This window comes from Leuresthes tenuis, unplaced genomic scaffold (genome assembly GCF_036924035.1).
Source record: "Leuresthes tenuis unplaced genomic scaffold, fLeuTen1.0.hap1 SCAF_17, whole genome shotgun sequence".
NCBI classification, from domain to species: Eukaryota; Metazoa; Chordata; class Actinopteri; order Atheriniformes; family Atherinopsidae; genus Leuresthes; species Leuresthes tenuis.
In genome coordinates, this window is record NW_027325371.1 from 22,214,768 (window position 1) to 22,234,816 (window position 20,049).

A 20,049-nucleotide genomic window follows, 5' to 3' on the forward strand; every position below is an offset into this window, starting at 1 on the left:
ACTTCTAAAGCTGCTCTACTTGATGATACATCAGTGATAATAGTGGGAAGGATTCCATTAATCTTCTCTCTGATAGAAACAATTTTATTGATGAAGAATCTCATGAAATCATCACTGCTGAGAGTTAAAGGAATACATGTCTCAACAGAGCTCGGACTCTTTGTCAGCCTGGCAACAGTGCTGAAAAGAAACCTGGGATTATTCTTATTCTCTTCTATCAATAATGAATAATACGCAGTTCTAGCTTTACGAAGTGCTTTCTTATACGTTATTAAACTATCTTTCCAGACTAATTGAGACTCTTCTAAATTAGAGGAACGCCACTGTCTCTCCAGCTTTCTTGCAGTCTGCTTTAACGCACGCAGCTGTGAATTATACCAAGGAGCCAACCTCTTCTGACTGATTACCTTCCTCTTCAGAGGGGCAACATTGTCCAGTGTTGTACGCATTGAAGCTGTAGTGCTGTCAACAAGAGAGTCAAGTTCTACTGGAGTAAAATTTAGGTAGCCGTCCTCTGTCATATCTGCACATGGCAGTGAAGAAAAGGATGATGAAATCAACTCTTTAAATCTGGTTACAGCATTCTCTGATAGACACCTTCTATATGTAAAATTCTTCTCAGAAGTCGTATAGTCTAGTAATGTAAATTCAAAAGTTATTAAAAAATGGTCAGACAAGCCAGGGTTATGAGGGAACACTGTTAACTGTTCACTCCCAATGCCATAAGTCAGCACAAGGTCAAGGGTATGATTAAAGCAGTGAGTAGGTCTGTGAACACTTTGAGAAAATCCAATAGAGTCTAATATAGAATTAAAGTTAATATTTAGACTGTCATTTTCAACATCTACATGAATATTAAAGTCACCCACTACAATGACTTTATCTGTACTCAGCACTAACTGGGATAAAAACATTTACCAAAAAGTGCTTTTAATGACGTCTGAAGGTTTATGCTCACACCCACATACACCTTAAAAGGTGCTTTGATCAGCAAAAATGAAGCCTTGATATTTACAAAAAACCCACTGACTGGTTTAAACATGTTTTTATCTTGTTATATTTGTTCCACAGAGTATTTAGACCCACCGGTGTTAAACTGGACAGAGTAAGGCTGAAACCTTCAAGTTTCTAAAACATCCTTTTCTCCTTTCTCGCCAGCGTTCCTTCCTGTTTTAGCAACAGCTAATTCTGTTCTACAGTAAGGCGCACATACTTAGAGTCAGGAAACCTGGAATGCTGTTCTCAAATAAACCAAATCACTTAAATATACCCTTCAGATTTCGAACCTGCTGTGTAGTACAGTTCCCTGTAAAGGATCAATGTTAGCTTTTTTATGTCCTAATATGTAAAAGGGTGTACCTTCTGTTTCAGATAACTGGATATGTGGAAAAACTAAGTCTGACAATTGTCCAGTGCCTCAGTCTTGTTTATTTTTGTTGGCATTTTGCCTTGATTGAAGAGAACAGTAGAGACGGATAAACACTGTGGCATAAACACTGTGTCCTCTGAACTGACATCAAGCCAAGGATTCAACTGCTGAGCACCCTGACATTTAACAAGCTTGTGATACAACAGTGACAGCGATGTGTGTGTGGCTGGATGTTTGTGTGTCTGTTTATTACCAGTCTCGGCTCCTGGCATCCGTGTTGTGTTGAACATCCTCTCACACTGAGCCGCACACAGAGGGATGACGGTACCTGGAACACGAGTCTGACACACACACACACACACACAAAACTGTGTAAATCCTCATCTAATAATACAGTATGTCTTCAATGCTGCTTTCATTCAGCAACATTTTTTTCCAGAGGGCAACTTGCACCTTTAAATGCAAAGAAGCTGATCTTTAAGGCATCTGGGACACAAGAGTGTTGAGGGAATCAATATGTATGTGTAAGTTTAAAAGAAATACTATCGATCATGTTTTGGGAAATCTAACCCGGAATGTGGGAATATTTTTTGACAGGTCTTAAAAATGGAGAAACAGATTAGTGTAGTCACTAAAAATAGTTTTTATCAGTCGAGCATCACTGCCAAGGTGAAACCTTATCTCCCACAAAGGACCTGGAAAAAGTTATTCACATTTTTATCACTTTGCACTTGGACTGCTGTAGTTCTTAGTCATTTACTTTACCCAACTGTCGTCAGAGCTGTTGCTTTAATTGTGCTCTTTAAATAAACTAAACCCTGACCTTTTGTTTCTCTAATCTGCAAAACTGTGAAACTTCTCACCGGTGTGAGCTCCTCCCTGTTGACTTTGCGGCGGTACAGCAGCAGGGCAGTGATGGTGTTTCCTGCTCTGGCTGCCTGCACTACGGTTGGAGTCACATACAAAAAGTCCTGGATAGAAAACACACGCACACATGCACACACACATCAAAATGAAAGCACAATTAACAGTGTAAACACAAGCATAAAATCAAATGTTGCCACATTCAATTGAAAACAGTGAAATACGTGCAGGTAGATGTTTGAGCCAAATTTTTCAAGCCTAAAACAACAGGAAGAGGAAATGAGGACAATTAGGAGGAAAAGGGAGACACCTCCCTCTTTCACTGTAACTGGGCTAAATGTCAATTTCAATATTTCTAAGCTGTAAAGAGAAAACTTTTCAACTGAGACAACATCTGTGGGACGTAGCACTGAGAAGAAGCAGCTGATTACCATGCCATAGTAGTTACTGTTGACCATGATCGGACCCCGGCTTCTCAAATAAATGTACTCCTCCCACCAGTCGCTGACCTGGAACCAAAACAGGAAATATCTTTGTTATTTTATTCATTCACCAACCAAAACATAAGCATACAGCATACAAGTGGGTGAGGGGGCTATAAAAACAAATTCCAATGATTTGCAAAAACGTGAGGAATTTGAAAAGGAGTTATTTTACCGCCCATCTTTCCTTCTTCGACACTGCCTCTCGAAGGTGCTCTTTTTATAGCCATTATCATACCAAAGATGATACCAGAGAGCTTTCAATAAAGCAACAAAAAAAAAAAAAAAAAGAATGTAACGGTGTGGCCCAACACTTGCCCAACACTTGCCAGAAAACTATTTTGCCAACTTGAATACAAACTTCAATCGAGAACGCACAGCAAGGACATTTCAGCTCCTTCGTTATGTTAGGATGTTAGGAACAATGGTGCTGCTAATGGAAAAGCAATTAGGCGCACCCTCTTGAGCTGCAGAGGGTCCCAGATTCCTGACCTGTCAGTAAAACAACCACCAGCTCTACTTCTCTCCTGTGTGAGAGTGGAGACGTGTACTTGCTTTTGTGTGAGTGAATACACGTACATAGTTGGTGGCCCAGAGAGCTTTAAGTTTCAGGTAGCGTTGGAGGCGGTTCCCCAGGCTCGACTCAAACTCAACGGCCAGGTCAGTCATCCGTTTAAACTGGGCATCAGTCTGCAGAGGGCGCACAGACTCCAAGTACTGCAAGACATGGACAGTCAAAGTCTGCTTATGTGGTTTAGGGTTGTTAATTCACTAAGTAATCAATATCAACGCGTGAAAAGTTTATTTGTAATCATAATCCTACGCTGAATGCAGAAATAAAAGCCACTATGAGTTCAGATTTTTGTGTGTGTGTGTGTGTGTTTTCTCACCCTGCTCAGAGTTTCTTTAATGGCAGGAACAGGCAAGTGAGGAAGAGACGTTTGATAGCTGTACAGCAAAGGCTTCCGGCTTGAAAATAACCTCATCAGAGTCTGAGTGAAGCAGATTTTAGAAACATTTTAAAATATCACAGATGGTGTGATAATGTGACAAAATAAATATACCCACACATATGTATGTATATACAAAGAAACTGACTTCTACTGCACTTCTATTTATTGTGAATGCATTTTTTTCAAGTTCAAAAGCAGACATTCCATTTCAAAACATGTTTATTATTTTCAAACATTGTTTTTCAAAGTAACAAATAATATGGCCCAGATTTGGCTCCACACCCTGCCACCCTCAATAGGATTATGGAAAATAAGTGTATGGAAGGTGAGGTAATGTTGAAATCTCAACAGAAGTTATTTCAAATATGAAAAAAGGCCCAGAGGGGGAAGTTCCTTGTATCAACACAAGCCAGTAAAGCAGGGATGTCTAAAGTCGGTCCTCGAGGGCTGCTGACTTGCATGTTTTCAATGTTTCCCTGCTTCAACATGGCTGTTTCAGATGAAAAGGATCTCCAAAATATTTTTAAGTTTTGCACGGGCCTGCTCATGATGCAGTGATCTGAATCAGGCGTGTTGAAGCAGGGAAATATGGAGCCAAATCAGTCTCAAATATCACAAATGCACAGGACAAGATTCCCAAATGCATTTTTCTTACGCACACACATATAGAACTTGATTTACAAACTGCTTCTGGTCTGTGGACTTCGCTGCATTTGTGTGTGACTTTTGAGACTCCCCTGACTTACATCTACCCACAAATGTCAATTTTTTTCCTTTTATAAACACGGAATGATCTGCAACCAATCAGATATCTTCCTTGTTTCAGTCAATCATAAGAACGCAACAAACGTGGGAGACGATTTCCTCATAAGCCAATCATTAACCATTCAAGCATTTGTGATAATTGAAACCGATTTAGCTTCATAGGGAAACATCTAAAACCTGCAGGACAGCGGCCCTCGAGGACCGACTTTGGACATCCCTGCAATAAAGCAACAATTCTTAGACCACAATCAAATGAACCTCAGAGCGGCCACCAGAAGAAGACGTGATACCAAGCGGAAACATGTCTTACCACCCAGACTTTGGTGGTGTTGGAAATTCTCCCATGCTGCTCGAACATCCATTGGTGGTAGGAGAGCAGCAGCTTCAGGCAGAACCTGAGAGCAAGAATCAGGGAGAGCCACAGCAGAGTGCTGAACACCAGCGCTGACACCATGGTTTGACCCTGGGCACTGAGTGACAAATGGAGACTAAAACAGAAAGAGGGAAAAAACCTTTTGAACACACAGGAAGCTAAATGTAAAAGCAATTTTTCCAAACTGAGAAATCCTTTGACAAACCAAGCTTTTTCTAATTGTTAAACTGATTGTTAAACAGGAAACTGGAAAAGAATTTAACCTAAAACGGAAGGAATTATTGGCTGTGTTTTAGTGTCAAATGTCACTTTCAGAAATCTGAGGTGAACAGTGTGAAAGTACAACAGCACCATCTTCTGGGCAAACAACAAAGTCAACTTTAGACATCTTTAAAATTATGCAATGGAGAAAATAAATATCTATGGATAAAGAAACAGCTGTATATGTTGAGGTTAATAACAATGAGATACAACAATACAAGGCTATATTCAAAATAAACTGAAAACAATAACCATGTGCAATAAAATCACTAATTACAGATAAATAATCTGTATTTTATGCCGACGTTATCGTTTACATTCATCAGACATGACATTCAGACCTCTGAAAGGTGACGTGAACAAACACTAATCATCTCGTTACAACGGCACCTGCAGAATGTTCACGGCATCATGAACATTCTGTACATGATGTGCTGGAATCTGAAATAGCTGAAAAATATAAACAGATAAGTGACTTTGACAAGGGTTGGGATCCAATCCAATTCAGTCGCAGAGCTGGCCTGCTCTGATGAGTCTGGTTTTAGTTCGGATTATGTGGATGGCTGGTCCATGAGCAAGGTGATGTTTTTGGCAACGTTCTGCGGAGATATCTTGGGTTCTGCCATTTATGTGGAGGTTACTTTGACGCACACCTTCTAAATACTGTTGCAGACCAAGTACAGCCCACCAATAGCTCAACAACACACCCCTATTTCAACTGCTGTCTTATGATTCCTATGACTCCCCTTTGCTTTGTATTATTTGAGAGTATACTATTCATTTATCATGTTTTCTCACAACCGTTATAGTGATGCAATGGTGGTTGTGAGTGCATGACACAATCCCCCACAGACAGAGACACTCTGGGACATGTGGGTTTACATGATGAGATTAACTCCATTGTAGCTATAGTTGGGTTATGCTCCTTATCTGAGAATCTTAATTCGATCGCAAGTAACCCGATCCGAATCAATTTCTTGTCGGATTAAGCTTGTTACATGAGCTGAATAACTCAATCTTATTGTAATTTAGCCATTAATCCGATCCGATTGCCCGCATGTAACCGCACTGACTGTCTGTGTAAGAGCGAGGTTTCTATTACAGGGAGTTCGGTCCCAGGATTATCTTAGGTTAAACAGGGGTCAGCTTTCAGATGACCTACCATCTCCAGAGCACAACATCAGGGAGACAATGAGCCTCACAGAGTCTGTTTAAGCTCTGCTGGAAAGAAAAAAAATGACAGTAATCAGCCCCTTTCTGAAAAGTTGAGAAGTGTTCAACTGGAAGCTCTTAAAGTGGTCGCTCAAAAACAGGCAGGATGCTTTAAATAAAACTCCAGGTGCACCTCCTTTCGTCTGGGTGTTTACACTTTCCTCTCTAGGAAGAACTGAGAAAAGATGCTGGAGCTTAGAGAGAGAAAGACGTCACGCAGAAACCGACCCTTTTGTTAGTAGCAGACTTGATCTGATGGCGCGATGGAAGAAACCGGAGCAAACATCAACAAGCACAATCAGAGAAAAAAGATGAAAAATGTCAAAAGTTTGGGACCATTTCAAACAAACGAAAAGAGAAAATACTGTACTATACTGTGTGTGTTTTGTAAAATCAAATTAGCTTATCCCGATAGCACAAAGTCAGCGCATCCCAGCAGAAAGCACCCAGTAGCACGCCCAGTTCACAGAGCAGAACAGACAAGGTGATATGGACTAGAAACATATCAAGTTACTTTAATAATCTATGGAATCATCAATAGAATACTCAAGTACCTAAATACTTGTTTCCTGCAGCCCTAATAGAGCCCCCCCTTCACTACTTCCAGGACTTTTAAAAATAGACTTATTCATTCCATTCAAAAAACAGGTTTGTATGAAGTTCTTTTGAGTACTGCTTATAAATAGGAGCACTAAAAACAATCCAGGTTTCAGGTGTGGCAATATTGATGATGTCATGTGGAACCACTTTTTTTTTCTAGGTTTGAGCCATTTTAGATTGTAAAAAACAAGCTCTTCTGGTCACATCACTCTGAGTAGATTTTAGCTTTAGCTTACGTGTCAAAAACTGCTTTTGATTCTCCAAACAGGAAGCACTCTGAGCACTGTTTGCACCGACTACTAATAAGTACATCACACAGCCCCAATTATCCCCTTCAAGGGATTTGATACTGACTGATGCCACAGCAAAGAGACCTCTCATTTACCCTCAGAAAGCTACAGGAGTCAATGTTATAATGAGTCAGGGCTGAGTCAGGGCTGTTTTGGCAATAAAATTAATCAAATTTAACAGTAAGAACTGATCGGGGTGGAGAATATGATGGGTGTGTGTGACTACAAAGTCAACAGTGAGTCTGGTATGTTGCAAGTATGTAAAGCTACAGTTAGTGAATGAACTGGTATGGAAGTAGGGGAGAGTTCAAACTCATGTACCACACCTGCAACATACTGACTCATCAACTTTACATACCAAGAGCCTCACTATGTCTGCTTTGATCTGCCAAATTCCAGTCCTCCTTGAAGGTAGGTAGGTGAGTGAGTGAGGGAGTCTCTCTCTCTCACTCAAATAAATCAAATTTATAAATGAATTACCAACGCTAACGTGGAAAAAAAGCAGTGATGAAGAACTTGTGATACTGTAGATGTTATGAGTGCTTATATGTGAGAAAAGCAGACAGGACTGTACCTCACTGTACCAGCAACTTAAGAAAATAAATTGAAAAAATAGATAGAGGGAAAATAGGTACATATTCCTTTGCATTCGATCAACCCACTCATTGTCTGTGTACCTTAGTGGAAGGTGCTGCTGTATCTTAGCAATGAGCCCCATGCTGGGATCCGACTGCATGTATATGGTGGCCAGGATTCCTATGGCAACAAAGAGCCAGGAGGAGGGGCTGGCAGGGTACACCCCCTTAATCACCCTGTTCTGTAACCACAGAAGAAGAAAAAAAAGTCAGTGGGGCTTTCTGTTTAGAACAAGTGTGGTGAATAGTGGAGTCCAGCATAAACACACTGACATTCCCTATAATGTTCCAAACATATCATACAGATTCTGGAGCAACTTGATCCCACACTTTTGCAGGTCTCAGTTAGTTCCTCAAACCCAAATTATTCAGTAACAAGTGTGGCGTTTCATCAAATATGTTATAAATATGATATAAATATGAGATGTATATGGATTACTCCATCATTTCTGTGAACATGCAGTATACACCCCTCGGAATAACTGCTATGTTTGCAATTCTCACAAGCTTTAATGAACTCAGCAGGGCATAATAGTATTAAGGTGCACAGAAGTCTATAAGGTGTATAGAAGCCTACATAATGGAAAAAGGATGGGAATACTCACTACACAAATCTTAATTTGATTATCAGTTATTCTGAATATGGCGTTATTCAGGGAATGGCGATCAGAGAGTGGCAGTTATACATAATACGGTTGTAATCGAGTTGATATCTGAATATTTCTATCAATGTAATTGTAACTGCTGTTTTGATATTTATTTGAAGCGATTCATTTGAAGCAACTCGAGTACAGCTGCTGTGTTGGTCTTGGGGTGTCGTTTCTGTCGTCTCCTGTCACCATACCTGTACCCTGTTCCTAAATCAACACACCTGCATCAACTTACCTGAGGGGTGTTCCACGAACGTAGCTAAAGAAAGCCAGGCTGTATCAGGAAAGCATTGCTTAGACTTATGCTACCCACACACCAGAAGACTTTGAAAAGACTTAGAAAAGACTCTGAAAGACTATCAGCTCACATCTAAACACTAGTGTTTAGAGTTTTTAGTCCCTAGACTAGCCTCAGATTAAAGATTTCACAAAGACTGTCAATGTTGTAAGGTCACTATTTACAAGACTACAACTAGATTTTTTTCCCATCATGCCATTTTTTCCCCCCATCGTGCTCAGCAGAAGTTTTACAAAAATGGAGGAGAAGCAGCTTTTAGCTAGAGCTGCTCTTGTCTGTTTAGTGGTTTGTAGTGAAAAACCCAACAAAAAGAAGAGAAAACGCCACAGAATATCGCTCGTTCTTCTACGTCCGCTGACATGTTTGTTATTGACTGTCTGCTCTCCTGTTTCCGATTTTGTCAGTGCTCATCTATTGGTTGTAATAACCTGTAATAATATTAAACACGTTTGATATGATCCCAAGCCCCAGACTAGGGAAAGACTGGTAAGAAACGCGGTCGCAGACTGCAGATTACCACCTTAAACTTAACGAGCGAGATGACGGGAGCGCGCCGAGACTCCAGTTAGACTCCTAAAGACTGTCAGTTTTTAGTCTGGGACTGTGAAAATTGTTTGGTGCAAGCCCAGCATAACCCCATCTCCCAATTAAGCCTCATTTCAGCTGCATCTAATCGAGGCTGATTCAAGCGAGGCTTACATAGCCTGGCTATGTGCGAGTGCTCGAGGAACGTAAAAAGCCCTGACGAGTAGATGGTGGAAAAAAGAAGATGGCAGAAAAGGAGAGCAAGACAAGAGCTGTCATTTTTTTCAGCAGCTGACCAAAGAATGCTGATGGAGCTGTATGAGGATTTTAAAAGTATCATCAGCAGAAAAGGTAATACAGCTGCAATTAATAAAGCGAGGGAAACGGCCGCAAACAACTGCCGACAGACTAAATGCGTAAGTTATACAAGTTTCACACCATTGACAGTTGTTACATGTTTATTTCACTGTCCTCATGTATTCATGCTCTCCTCTTTGTGTTATACATTTTTTACATAAAGCATGCTGAATTTTCTCTGTATGAGATGAACTGCACAAATATACTGGCCCTGCTCAGTTTATTAATAACCCGATAATCAACACGCATCATCATACATCCTCCTCGGGATATGTCCCCGAAAGTGTGCGGGATCATTACGTAGAAGGTATTGATCACTTTCCCTCAAATTGTCAGTCTCTTAATTATAATAACTGATGGTGTGCATATATCTGTCAGTGGTGGGAGACACCATCTGCCTGCTTGATCCTCAGACCACAGAGGACATCCCTAACCCATGTGTGAGGAGTTGTATTCAATTTAATTTTATTTCCATGGAAATACTCTGCATCTCATGCATCCCTGTGATCTCCTACTTCAACAACTGCAGTGTTTCTCTGTTTGCAGTTTGATGGCCTCAGCACATCTTGGGCATTCGATGATAAAACTGTCTGTAGACACAGAAGTTCCACAGGTACACTATTTATTATTAAAAATGTGAAATGGTTTGGATGCGTCTGCAGTCTACCTATTCTATACCAATAGGCCTAATTATGACCAATACACTTTACTGCAGGTTGCAACAGGAACACAAACTCCAGCAGCAAAGAGTGAAGTAAGTAACTCTTACACACATTACTATCACTACATACATACTTTGTTGCTCACAGGCACATTTCCTCTATCACAGGATGTCCGAACTCTCTACAAACGGAAACTTCTGTTGGTTATAGAGAGCACCAAACAAGATATGGAGTATATGAAGCAGAAAATAAAAAAGATCAAGCTAGAGATTATGAGAGGGATGTAGGTCATGGTGTGAATTGTATTTAATTCAGTTTTCTCTCCACAGCTTGAAAAACATGAATAATCAAACAAGTCAAAACAACTTTAACTCGAAACTTGTCATTATTGTACGGTTCATGCAAAGTGTTAGAAATTTGTTCATACATTTATATTCACAGTGGTGTGCCCTGACTTAACATTTGGAAAATTATAAATTATCTCTATCCATTTAGCCTTCTTACGCTTGCTCTAACTTAAACTGCTGCTGTGTCAATGCTAAATTATGAAAAGAAGAAACTCAAAGGTCACAACAATAAGTATCAACGGAAATATGTGTCCCTGTATCGGTCCCTCACTGTGTGAGTCCTGTCAGGCACTGGAACCTGCAGCAAATCAAGCAAGAAAGGACTTGAGCCTGAAAGGTTGTCCATGAGACAAAATATGAAGTATACCATATTTTCCGCACCATAAGGTGCACCTAAAAGCCTTAAATTTTCCACAAAAATATAATACAAAATCTGTCACAGATACCGACATTTTGAATTTCCCACAGGGAGCGCCGAGCATTTATTGGGGCATCACTCACCGCTCTCCCTTCACGCTGCTCACCACCACGTTCACTTTTACCGCAGCTCTTCACTTTGTACATTGGAAAAGAATGGCAACTGGCCACTTCGGTCGCTTGCTTTGCGTTCGGTGTGAATCCAGGGTCAGGCGGATCCCAGCCATTCACTCTGAATGGAACGAAGATTGAATCGAGCTCGTACTTAGCGATTGAATCGTGTCATCATTAATGCTTTTGCCCATGTCCCAATGAGCACCAAATTTGGCCAAAGGTCATTTCTATCTGTGCCCTTGTTTTAGCATGTGCATGGCTGAATGCCTTCTCCACCCTTGTTCCTGGATCAGGACATGGCGTGAGGAGGTACAGCAAAAATGCATAGCCTCTGTCCCCAAGCAAGACAACATTGAACTCTCCTGCAGAATAAGAGAAATGTTGGTTGGATATACATGTGTTAAGACTTGGCAATTTGATGCAATATGTGCCTTATATGGCCATATATAAAAAAGTAGGACGAGCACTTTAAATTCCTTAACTTGACCTCTAGACCTGACCTCTCATTAGATTACCAAAATTATGCCTACGCTATATACACCTTACTTCAAAAGTACACTCCTTCAGGTAAGTAAAATTCTCACACCTTGTGGAAACCTCTGAGCCAGTGAGGATGCTTGGAAGATCCTAGAATCATGAACTGTTTGTGAAATGTGGGACAGAGATGTAATAAGGTATCAATTAGTTTTAATGAATACCATGTTCTTTTTCATTTCATTTAATGTTCAGTACTTGTATAGTTTCTTTAGTTGCACTGGCACTGACTGACTGATTTATTGATTTTTCAAGACCAGGCAGCTTTAAAAAAAAAAAAAAAAAAACAAAGTTGCTGGCCTATATACCATACCACATAGATGTATAAATATATATATATATATATATATATATATATATATATATATAGTATTTTCTATAAGTCGCTCCGGAGTATGTTGAGTACGTATTCAAAAAATGCGTCATGGAGAGGAAAAAAAACATAAGTCGCACCGAATATAAGTCGCATTGATTTAGAAATTAATTTTGATAAGAAATTTCATGTCCATGTTGATAATATGATCCGGTGACACGTTGTGTTCAGTACCTGCTTTTCAATGAACTCACCGAAACTGTCGACCTTGGCTCGGAAGTCTGCCGGCAGTTTCCGACACACCGTTGTCCGTGCTCTGATAGAGAGCCGGTTGTGTTGCATGAAGCGGTAACACTAAGAAGTGATTTATGTTCATCTCCTTGGCAAGTACCAGCACGTGGAGACGTAACTGCACCGCTGACGAGCCTCTCCCGGCAGTACGCTGTTCAAGCATCCACCTGTGGACTCGTTCCTCCAGCTCTGGCCGTCTTGCTTTCTGTGATTAGCTTTCTTTGTTTTCTTCATTGCAGTAAGATTAACCTCTGCTTTTCACCAGTCCCTCACAAGTTTCTCACTCACTCCAAACTTTCTTTCTGCTGCTGGATTATCGTTTTCAGCTGCATATTTTACTACCTGCAGTTCATAATCTGCAGAATAGGATTTTCGTTTTGGCAGCATTTTGTTTGTGTTCAGTCTTTCTCAGTTGTCTTTAAGTTAATGTTTGAGTTAAGTTTTTCAGTGGTACAGGAGCAGCATTTAGTTGTCACAAGTCTAGAGTGTCCTCTCGCGGCTGTAGATAGCAATGTTTACTCCTTGGTTCATGTCAGTCAGTATGAATTAACATTCAAAAACACGTTAAATTATGTATATATATATATATATATATATATATATATACACATTGTATATATATACACACCTATAGCCTATATACCCTACTAACCCCTAACCCTTTAACACAATAACTTTAAACTGCTACCAAAGATTTAATATTTTACAGCAAAAAGACAGAATGGACACACCCTCCATACAATATAAAGTGGTGCCATTTTACACATTCATTAGTTCTGATGATTCTCTACCCCGATCATTACAGTTATTGCTACAGTAACGTCAGCATAAACCTTTTATGTAACTTTTTCTAAACATTCAACTTATCATTCAGAATTTAAGCGTTTAAACGATAACTTTTGCCAAGAAATACAAATTCCTCCCTTTTTGAAATTTTTTTTAAAAAAATTTTGTTTTGGAACAGCTGTACACATGTGAATATATCTATACTTCCGACGCGCTGTGTTGTATCTCTGAGCTCCAACAAACATGAGGAATGTGATTTCTCTCTGATTAACGGTATTTCAACTAGGAAATGTCACACTTTGTTTTATCCTGTTAGACATTTGTGTGAAATTTTATCATTAACCTTTGAATTCTTGAGTTTTGGTCAAAAATGTGGTTTGTGGGGTCAATGTGACCTTTATCGTTGACCAACCAAATCTACCAACCTTATTCTTGAGTCCTGGTGGACAGTTTGAAACAAATTCTTAAAAGGCATTCAGGAGTTCTTGTGATCATTAGAGTTGCACAAACAGTCTGAAAATAAAAAACCTCCTGATGCTGTCTGCACGGGACACCGAGTGTAGTCAGATGGTCTCAGTGTTACAGCCAAAGGCTGCTGCTTGTACTGTAGAACTGTGGCTTATTGTGTTCTTTCTTTAAATCAACACTCGTAGTTGAGCGTTCATCTGGGATTGGTCCCAGGCTGTGCATGCCTCCTGAACTGCATTTCCACTGCAGGAACCCTTTCAAGGAACTAAGGTCTTTAACCCGGCCCTTTCCTAGCACCCTCCATTTTCAGAGAAGCATTCAGGGGCTCAAAAGATTTCTAGGGGAGACATTTCAGTCCCTTAGTAAGCCCTGGTTAAAAGGTAGTACTTTGGAGACTGCCCAGAATCTTTGAGGTGGGGCTTTAAGCACTGAAGATTTCTGACTGGTCAAGCATTCCCACGTGTTTTATTTCCACCTTTCTGTCTCGGTGATCAAAGGTTTATTTTTCACTACAGCTCATAAAATCTGTTAACTTCAAGTTATACCTGAAGACAATTACTGTGGCAGCTCCAAAATGAATGAAGGAATTAATGGTACATTAATGGTAATTTACTTTTAACTGAAGGCCCTGTGGATAATTGAGAGGATGAGTCAGGGTTTAGTTCTCCCGTAAATGACTTTGTTTTCCTGCTTGGGGATCGTCTTAAAGATAGACATGAAGAAGGTTTTGTTGGGGTTCAAAACCCCTGCATGAGAGGTATCACCTCCAGTAGGGATCCTTAGGCAAGACCCCCTTATCCTATCTGTTTACCTGTCGCTTTGGATAAAAGCATCTGCTAAATGCATAAACATAGTTAATAAAGATTACAAAGTTCTTCATACTCTGATTATTTGTTCCTTTAGTAGCTCCTTGGGCCCTTTTGTCCTCTTTTTCTGTGCCTTCTTGTTTACATCTGGATACACTTGTTTAAAACCACTGTATAATAAACCCTCTGACTCCATGTTACCATCTGGGATGGATTTTTGAAAAAAACTTTTTGTATACAACTATTCAGTGTCCCAGCCGAGACTACATGACCGCAGTATAAATGTAAAATATGCAAAGACAACATACTACCCCCCACAAGCTTCCCAACATCCTCACCCTCATGCGGCTGACTCGTTTCTTCCAAGATCGCACTCCGGACAGGTAGATCTGGTTCAGGGCCTGATAGGACAGCTGCAGATCGATACCCTCGGGTGTTATGGTGAACTGGAACGCCACTGCCTGGTGGGCCTCCGCCATTGCTACAGAAACATGAGTTGACAAAAATAAACAACGTTAAAACTTTGTTGAGTTAAGTGCTGAAAGAAAAACATGAAAGACGATTTAGTACTGCACGGTTTTTAGTCTAATGCCATCAACCATCCATAACAGTGTTTGGTAGAAGCCAGCAGGCAGCTTTTTTGTGCCATTCTGTGTGACACCACTCCGGTAATTCAATGTGTCACAGGAATGTTGTTGTGTCTCTGAATCCTGCAGCACCAAAAACCAGAGAAATGCTGCTTCTAGCACACAGTCATCAGGTGAATTCTGACCAAACCGCCTGCTCCAACAGTCACTCTTATCACCTGTAATCTGACCTCACTGTTCATGCACGTGTCGGGTCTTTACTCTTTTTGTTCTAGCCCCACTGCACTGTGCTCAGTTTAAAAAAAAAAATGGTGTCATGGTAGAATTTGTTGGGTTTTTTTGTACAACCCAAATGAATAAGTCAGTTGTTGAATAACTATCCCCGTGTTTAGTCATTTATCAGTTAGTAAAAGAACACTTGAAAAAAGCTTGATCTTATGAAAAGTCAGCCACTTCATACCCGTATTCTTCTCCTCAGCAGAAATTTTTTGAGTGGTCCTGTCATCCTCGTTCCCACATTTTTTTCTGAGGTGATACTTCTACCGTCTATATGACAGTTGAACTTCACAGTGACGGCAACGTGGAAACCAGCACTTTTCATAGATGGTGTCACAGGGATAAATGATTAAATTCATGACCATTTAATTCTACTTGCTGATTCAGTTTCAGGATTATGCTGTAACACATGTTGGTCACATTGTCAAGAAACGTGTGGACATTTGGATGGTACATTAACAGTTCCACTATGAGAAGTTATTCTCATCAGTCATTAGCCTTTAGTCATTTTTAAAAAGTATTTGTGTGGTGTGATTGCTGTGGACAGGGATGACCTCCTGTACTGCATGGTTGCAGCCAGGCTGAAGCAGCCTCTGGCTGAACACGCTGTGTTTGATGACTGTGTTATATAGAGCGTGTGCGGCATTGTCCACCATGCTCTGCAGCCTGTGCAGCATTCTTCTTCGAATGGTCAGCTCCAGAGCAGTCCCCAGCACAAGGTCAGCCTTCTTTATCATTTTGTTCAGTTTTGTGATTCAAGATCGGACAGAAAAATAACCTCCTAAATTTGTGTACACATTGCATAAGACTTTGTTAAAGAATAAAGGTGCTCATACCAAACATTGACTTTCAAGCTTGTTGAAACTCAGTTTTTAACTTTACATTCTGTTTTTCCATAAATCACTGCAGCTTTTTCCCCATTTTCCTGGCACTATACAAACACAACAGGGGATGGCTGAAGGATTTTGCACAGTACTGTAATCAGAGCCTCTTACAATGTTTACTGATCAGTGCTGTGTCTGCGTGCGTTCAGAAAAACTGTGCGTGATAAGTGTGCGATAGGATTGAAATGCCTATTACTGTTGCCCATAATATCCACCAATACAGGCGACAGTGAAGCATCTGAACCACCAAACTCTTTTCTCTCATACTGATGGGAACAGAGAGGGCACCTCTCTGTACACCAGTCTCCCCCACTCTCTTTTAAGAGATTTCTATGTAAAGCAAGTGAGTCTCCTTCCTGTGTTAAACAGGATACTGGGAAAAAGCTACAGTGTGAGGTTCCTCCTTTTAAAGGCATTATTATGGCTTTATTAGAGAAGCTAAAAGCGCTACCAGAGCAGGATGAGCAACCCATTAACAGAAATGTACAAGGAACAAAAGAGAAGAGTAACAACGGAAGGACTGATTGTGGCTAAGATGAAAAGACGCCAGATCATTCGCTTTGGTTCACTTTCACACTGCACTTTAAAAGTGGAGCAAACCGCCTGGACGTCATGCAACTACAACAGCTGCTCGTATAGGACGGTACTGATCAGGAAGGGAAAAAGCATGAAGAAGAAGAAGCCCGGCTCATTGACTGCTATCTTACTTCCTCTCTGTGGTTCGCTGGATAGTCCGTTCGCATTTCTCACTGTAAGTGATCCGCACCACGTTTTCAGGCGGACCAGAGTTCACTTGTTTTGTCCGCACCAGAGTCCGAGCGAGCTTACACACCTGCCCATACAGAATTTATGACTTTATTTAAATTTCTAATAAGCACCACTGCATGGTGGTGAGGTGGTTAGCACCGTCACCTCACAGTGAGAGGATAACTTCCAGGTTCGATTCCTGGCTGGGCCCTTTCTGGGTGGAGTTGGCATGTTCTCTCCGAGTACTCCGGCTTCCCTCCAAAAACATGCATGTTAGGTTAATTGGTGACTCTAAATTGTTATTAGGAGTGAATGTGAGCGTGCATGGTTGTGTGTCACGTTTGTCTCTGTGTGGCCCTGTGATGGACTGGTGACCTGTCCAGGTGTACCCTACCCTGCCCAATGACAGCTGGGATAGGCTCCAGCCCTCCAGCCCTCCATTTCTTCAGGCTGTGGCAGCACAGACACAGATATCTGACAGTGTCACGTTCTGTGTAACGTGAAAAACCCATGAAGGACAGCTAAAGGGAACTTTTAGTCACTGCCGCTCAATTTTACCAGTTAAACAAGACAATGGAATATCTCTTCCTCTTCTCTCTATCCAGCCAAGCAGCTGTTTGCTTCATTTCTCACTTCCCACAGTTACTGCACTGCTGGCATGTGACTGTAGGAGGGAACATGTGGTCAAGTTAACCATCCCACAGTTTCTACAACTGATCAGACTTCTGCTACTAACACACAGAGTTAATGTGTACTCGGGTGTACTCACAACAAACAAATGATTTACAAATACAATCCTTGCCTTAAACTTCACGTCATGTAAGAATAAACAAAAACTAATACCTTCTGTCTTGGAAAAGAAAAAGTGGAAATCCAAAACTTGTCTCTTTGTGAGTTTAACTGAGCCTTGACCTTGTGAGGGAGTGTTCTGTCACTATCAAAGCTTAACAGCGAGAAGAGCAACAGAATGATGGAGGTGGTCTCATTTATACAGCCTAAGACAGATACCAAGGTTACGGTCTTTTTACAGATACATTTTTGGATGAGAAGTGCATGAAAAAAAATGTCTGGAGGTTCATAGTCAAATCCACAGACACCTTAAAAGCATAAAAAAAATAACGACAAACAATGTTTTGCATTTTGGAAAATTAACTTTGACATTTACAAAAAGCCCACTGACCGGTTTTAATGGACTTTATGTTGGTAAATTTGTTCATTAGAGTAGTTAGAACCACCAGTGTTAAATCTGACAGAGTTAGACTGAAACTTTCTCACGTATTTTAAAGAAATACCTGATTTACAATCATCAATACTTGACAACTCAGTCGATCAGAGCTACTCGCTGTAATGACGTGACAGTGATATTGATTAGCTCATCAATTTGATCAAAAGCTTAATCTTTTTTCCCCCTTCTTGTCTATTGTCCTTCCTGCTTTGGCAGCAACAGATGTGTTGGTCTGCCAGGACTGTAAATTGCAATTGGCCTCCTGATGTTCACATGAGCCCATCCATACCCAGAATCAGAAAACCTGGGTCGATTAACCAAGCCAATAACCAGCGTTGTATCTCCACTGTTAAAGGAGAACTCCGGTATTTTTAAACCTAGACCTTATTTCTGGCATGAAACCCTTTAAGAGTTAGCAAGCACATGATAAACGTATTTCATGCCAGAAATAAGGTCTAGGTTTAAAAACAACCCTTAAGTTTCCCTTTAAGAGTTAGCAAGCACAAATCAACTAAAGATACCCAGAAGATGTTGAATCTGTTTTGGAGTACAGGCCAATGGACACCTTGTGGTCAATGAGCTGACCATGAACTCCTCTGTATACCTGACTATTAGAGACTACTAGAGTCAAACATAAGGCCATTTGTCCGACAGCTAAAGCTTGGGTGAAATGGATCACCGAACGGGACAATGAACCCAAACACAGCAGCAAATCGACAACAGAATGTCTGAAAAATGATTAATTAAGTTAAAAGCCAAGTTATAGCTTCTAAAGGTGGGGTGTTCTTTGTTGTTAATACTGGGCTTCTGCATTTTGAATTGTTTTTTGTTCAACAACTAATAATTATGTGTAACAAGTCATGTGCTCTCCTTCATCTGAGGATGCATTTACCTTATTAAGACCTAGCAAGGGCCACCTAATACGTATATAAAACTGGTTCACACAGCTAATGTAGTACAATATAGGCATAGCTAGAAACATTTGCTGTATGAACAAGGGAGTGTACACTATGGCGTAACCACGCATTCTTTGGGGGGGGTCGTGTCTCCCCCAATATTGAGAAAATACCAACCTGTCCCCCCCAATATACAGCAGAAAATATGTAAAATGTATGTTCTTCTTTTATGAACCCTGTCAAGGGATCGCTCTCTTGTTATGTCTTATTTATTTTCAATTTATTTTCGTCTGTTACCGGGGACGTAACGGCTGCGCCGCGGTCGCCATTGTTGATCGCTAACAGCCTTGTCAATGAGAGTGACCCACCGGGCGCGCCGCCGTCTCAGCAGCGGATCTCGTTATCTTTACGTTGGACTTCTACTTTTGACGGAGCCGCTGCTCAACCACGCCAAGCTCAACAGACGATTGTACCAGAACAGAAAATCCAACACAGAATCAACAAAATAAACTTCCGCCCCCTTTCAAAATAAAACACAATACGTAGTTTATCACAACTTCACATCAACGTTACGTCACTACCGGTGGTGCCTGTCAGCTGTCAATTAATCAAAGAGTCTGAACATGGACGTCGAGAGACTTTATTGTTGAAGTGGAACAACACACAATAATTTATGACAAATCCTTTTTATAAACTTTTCCACGTCGGAGAAGGAAACGTACGTTCCGAATTATCGCGGGATCTCGCGCGAATACGGCTGGCGATTTAATTTGAAACCACCTCGCGTCGTTCTGCGTTGTCATGGTTACCCAACACTTTTTCGTCAGTCAGTTGAGAAAAGTAAGAAAGTAAAGTAGAGTAAAGAAAGTGAAAAAGTAAGGTAGAGAAAAGAAAGTAAGGTAGAGTGAAGAAAGTGAGAAAGTAAAGTAGAGTAAAGAACGTAAGGTAGAGTAAAGAAAGTAAGGTAGAGTAAAGAAAGTGAGAAAGTAAAGTAGAGTAAAGAAAGTGAGAAAGTAAAGTAGAGTAAAGAACGTAAGGTAGAGTAAAGAAAGTAAGGTAGAG

General features: G+C 40.6%; 1 protein-coding gene across 1 annotated transcript in view; it reads right to left on the minus strand.

Annotated features, from left to right (window-relative positions):
- The window catches only part of cpt1a2b (carnitine palmitoyltransferase 1A2b), a 43,153-nt gene that overhangs the window by 20,883 nt on the left and 2,221 nt on the right, over window positions 1–20,049 (minus strand). Inside the window, exons 2-9 of the mRNA XM_072368165.1 lie at window positions 14,711–14,853; window positions 7,847–7,986; window positions 4,744–4,921; window positions 3,606–3,707; window positions 3,295–3,432; window positions 2,665–2,742; window positions 2,233–2,340; window positions 1,623–1,710 (exon numbers count right to left, since the gene is read on the minus strand). Of these exons, the coding sequence (XP_072224266.1) occupies window positions 1,623–1,710; window positions 2,233–2,340; window positions 2,665–2,742; window positions 3,295–3,432; window positions 3,606–3,707; window positions 4,744–4,921; window positions 7,847–7,986; window positions 14,711–14,851 (973 nt within the window). The 5' untranslated portion in view covers window positions 14,852–14,853. The remainder of the gene's footprint in view (window positions 1–1,622; window positions 1,711–2,232; window positions 2,341–2,664; window positions 2,743–3,294; window positions 3,433–3,605; window positions 3,708–4,743; window positions 4,922–7,846; window positions 7,987–14,710; window positions 14,854–20,049) is intronic.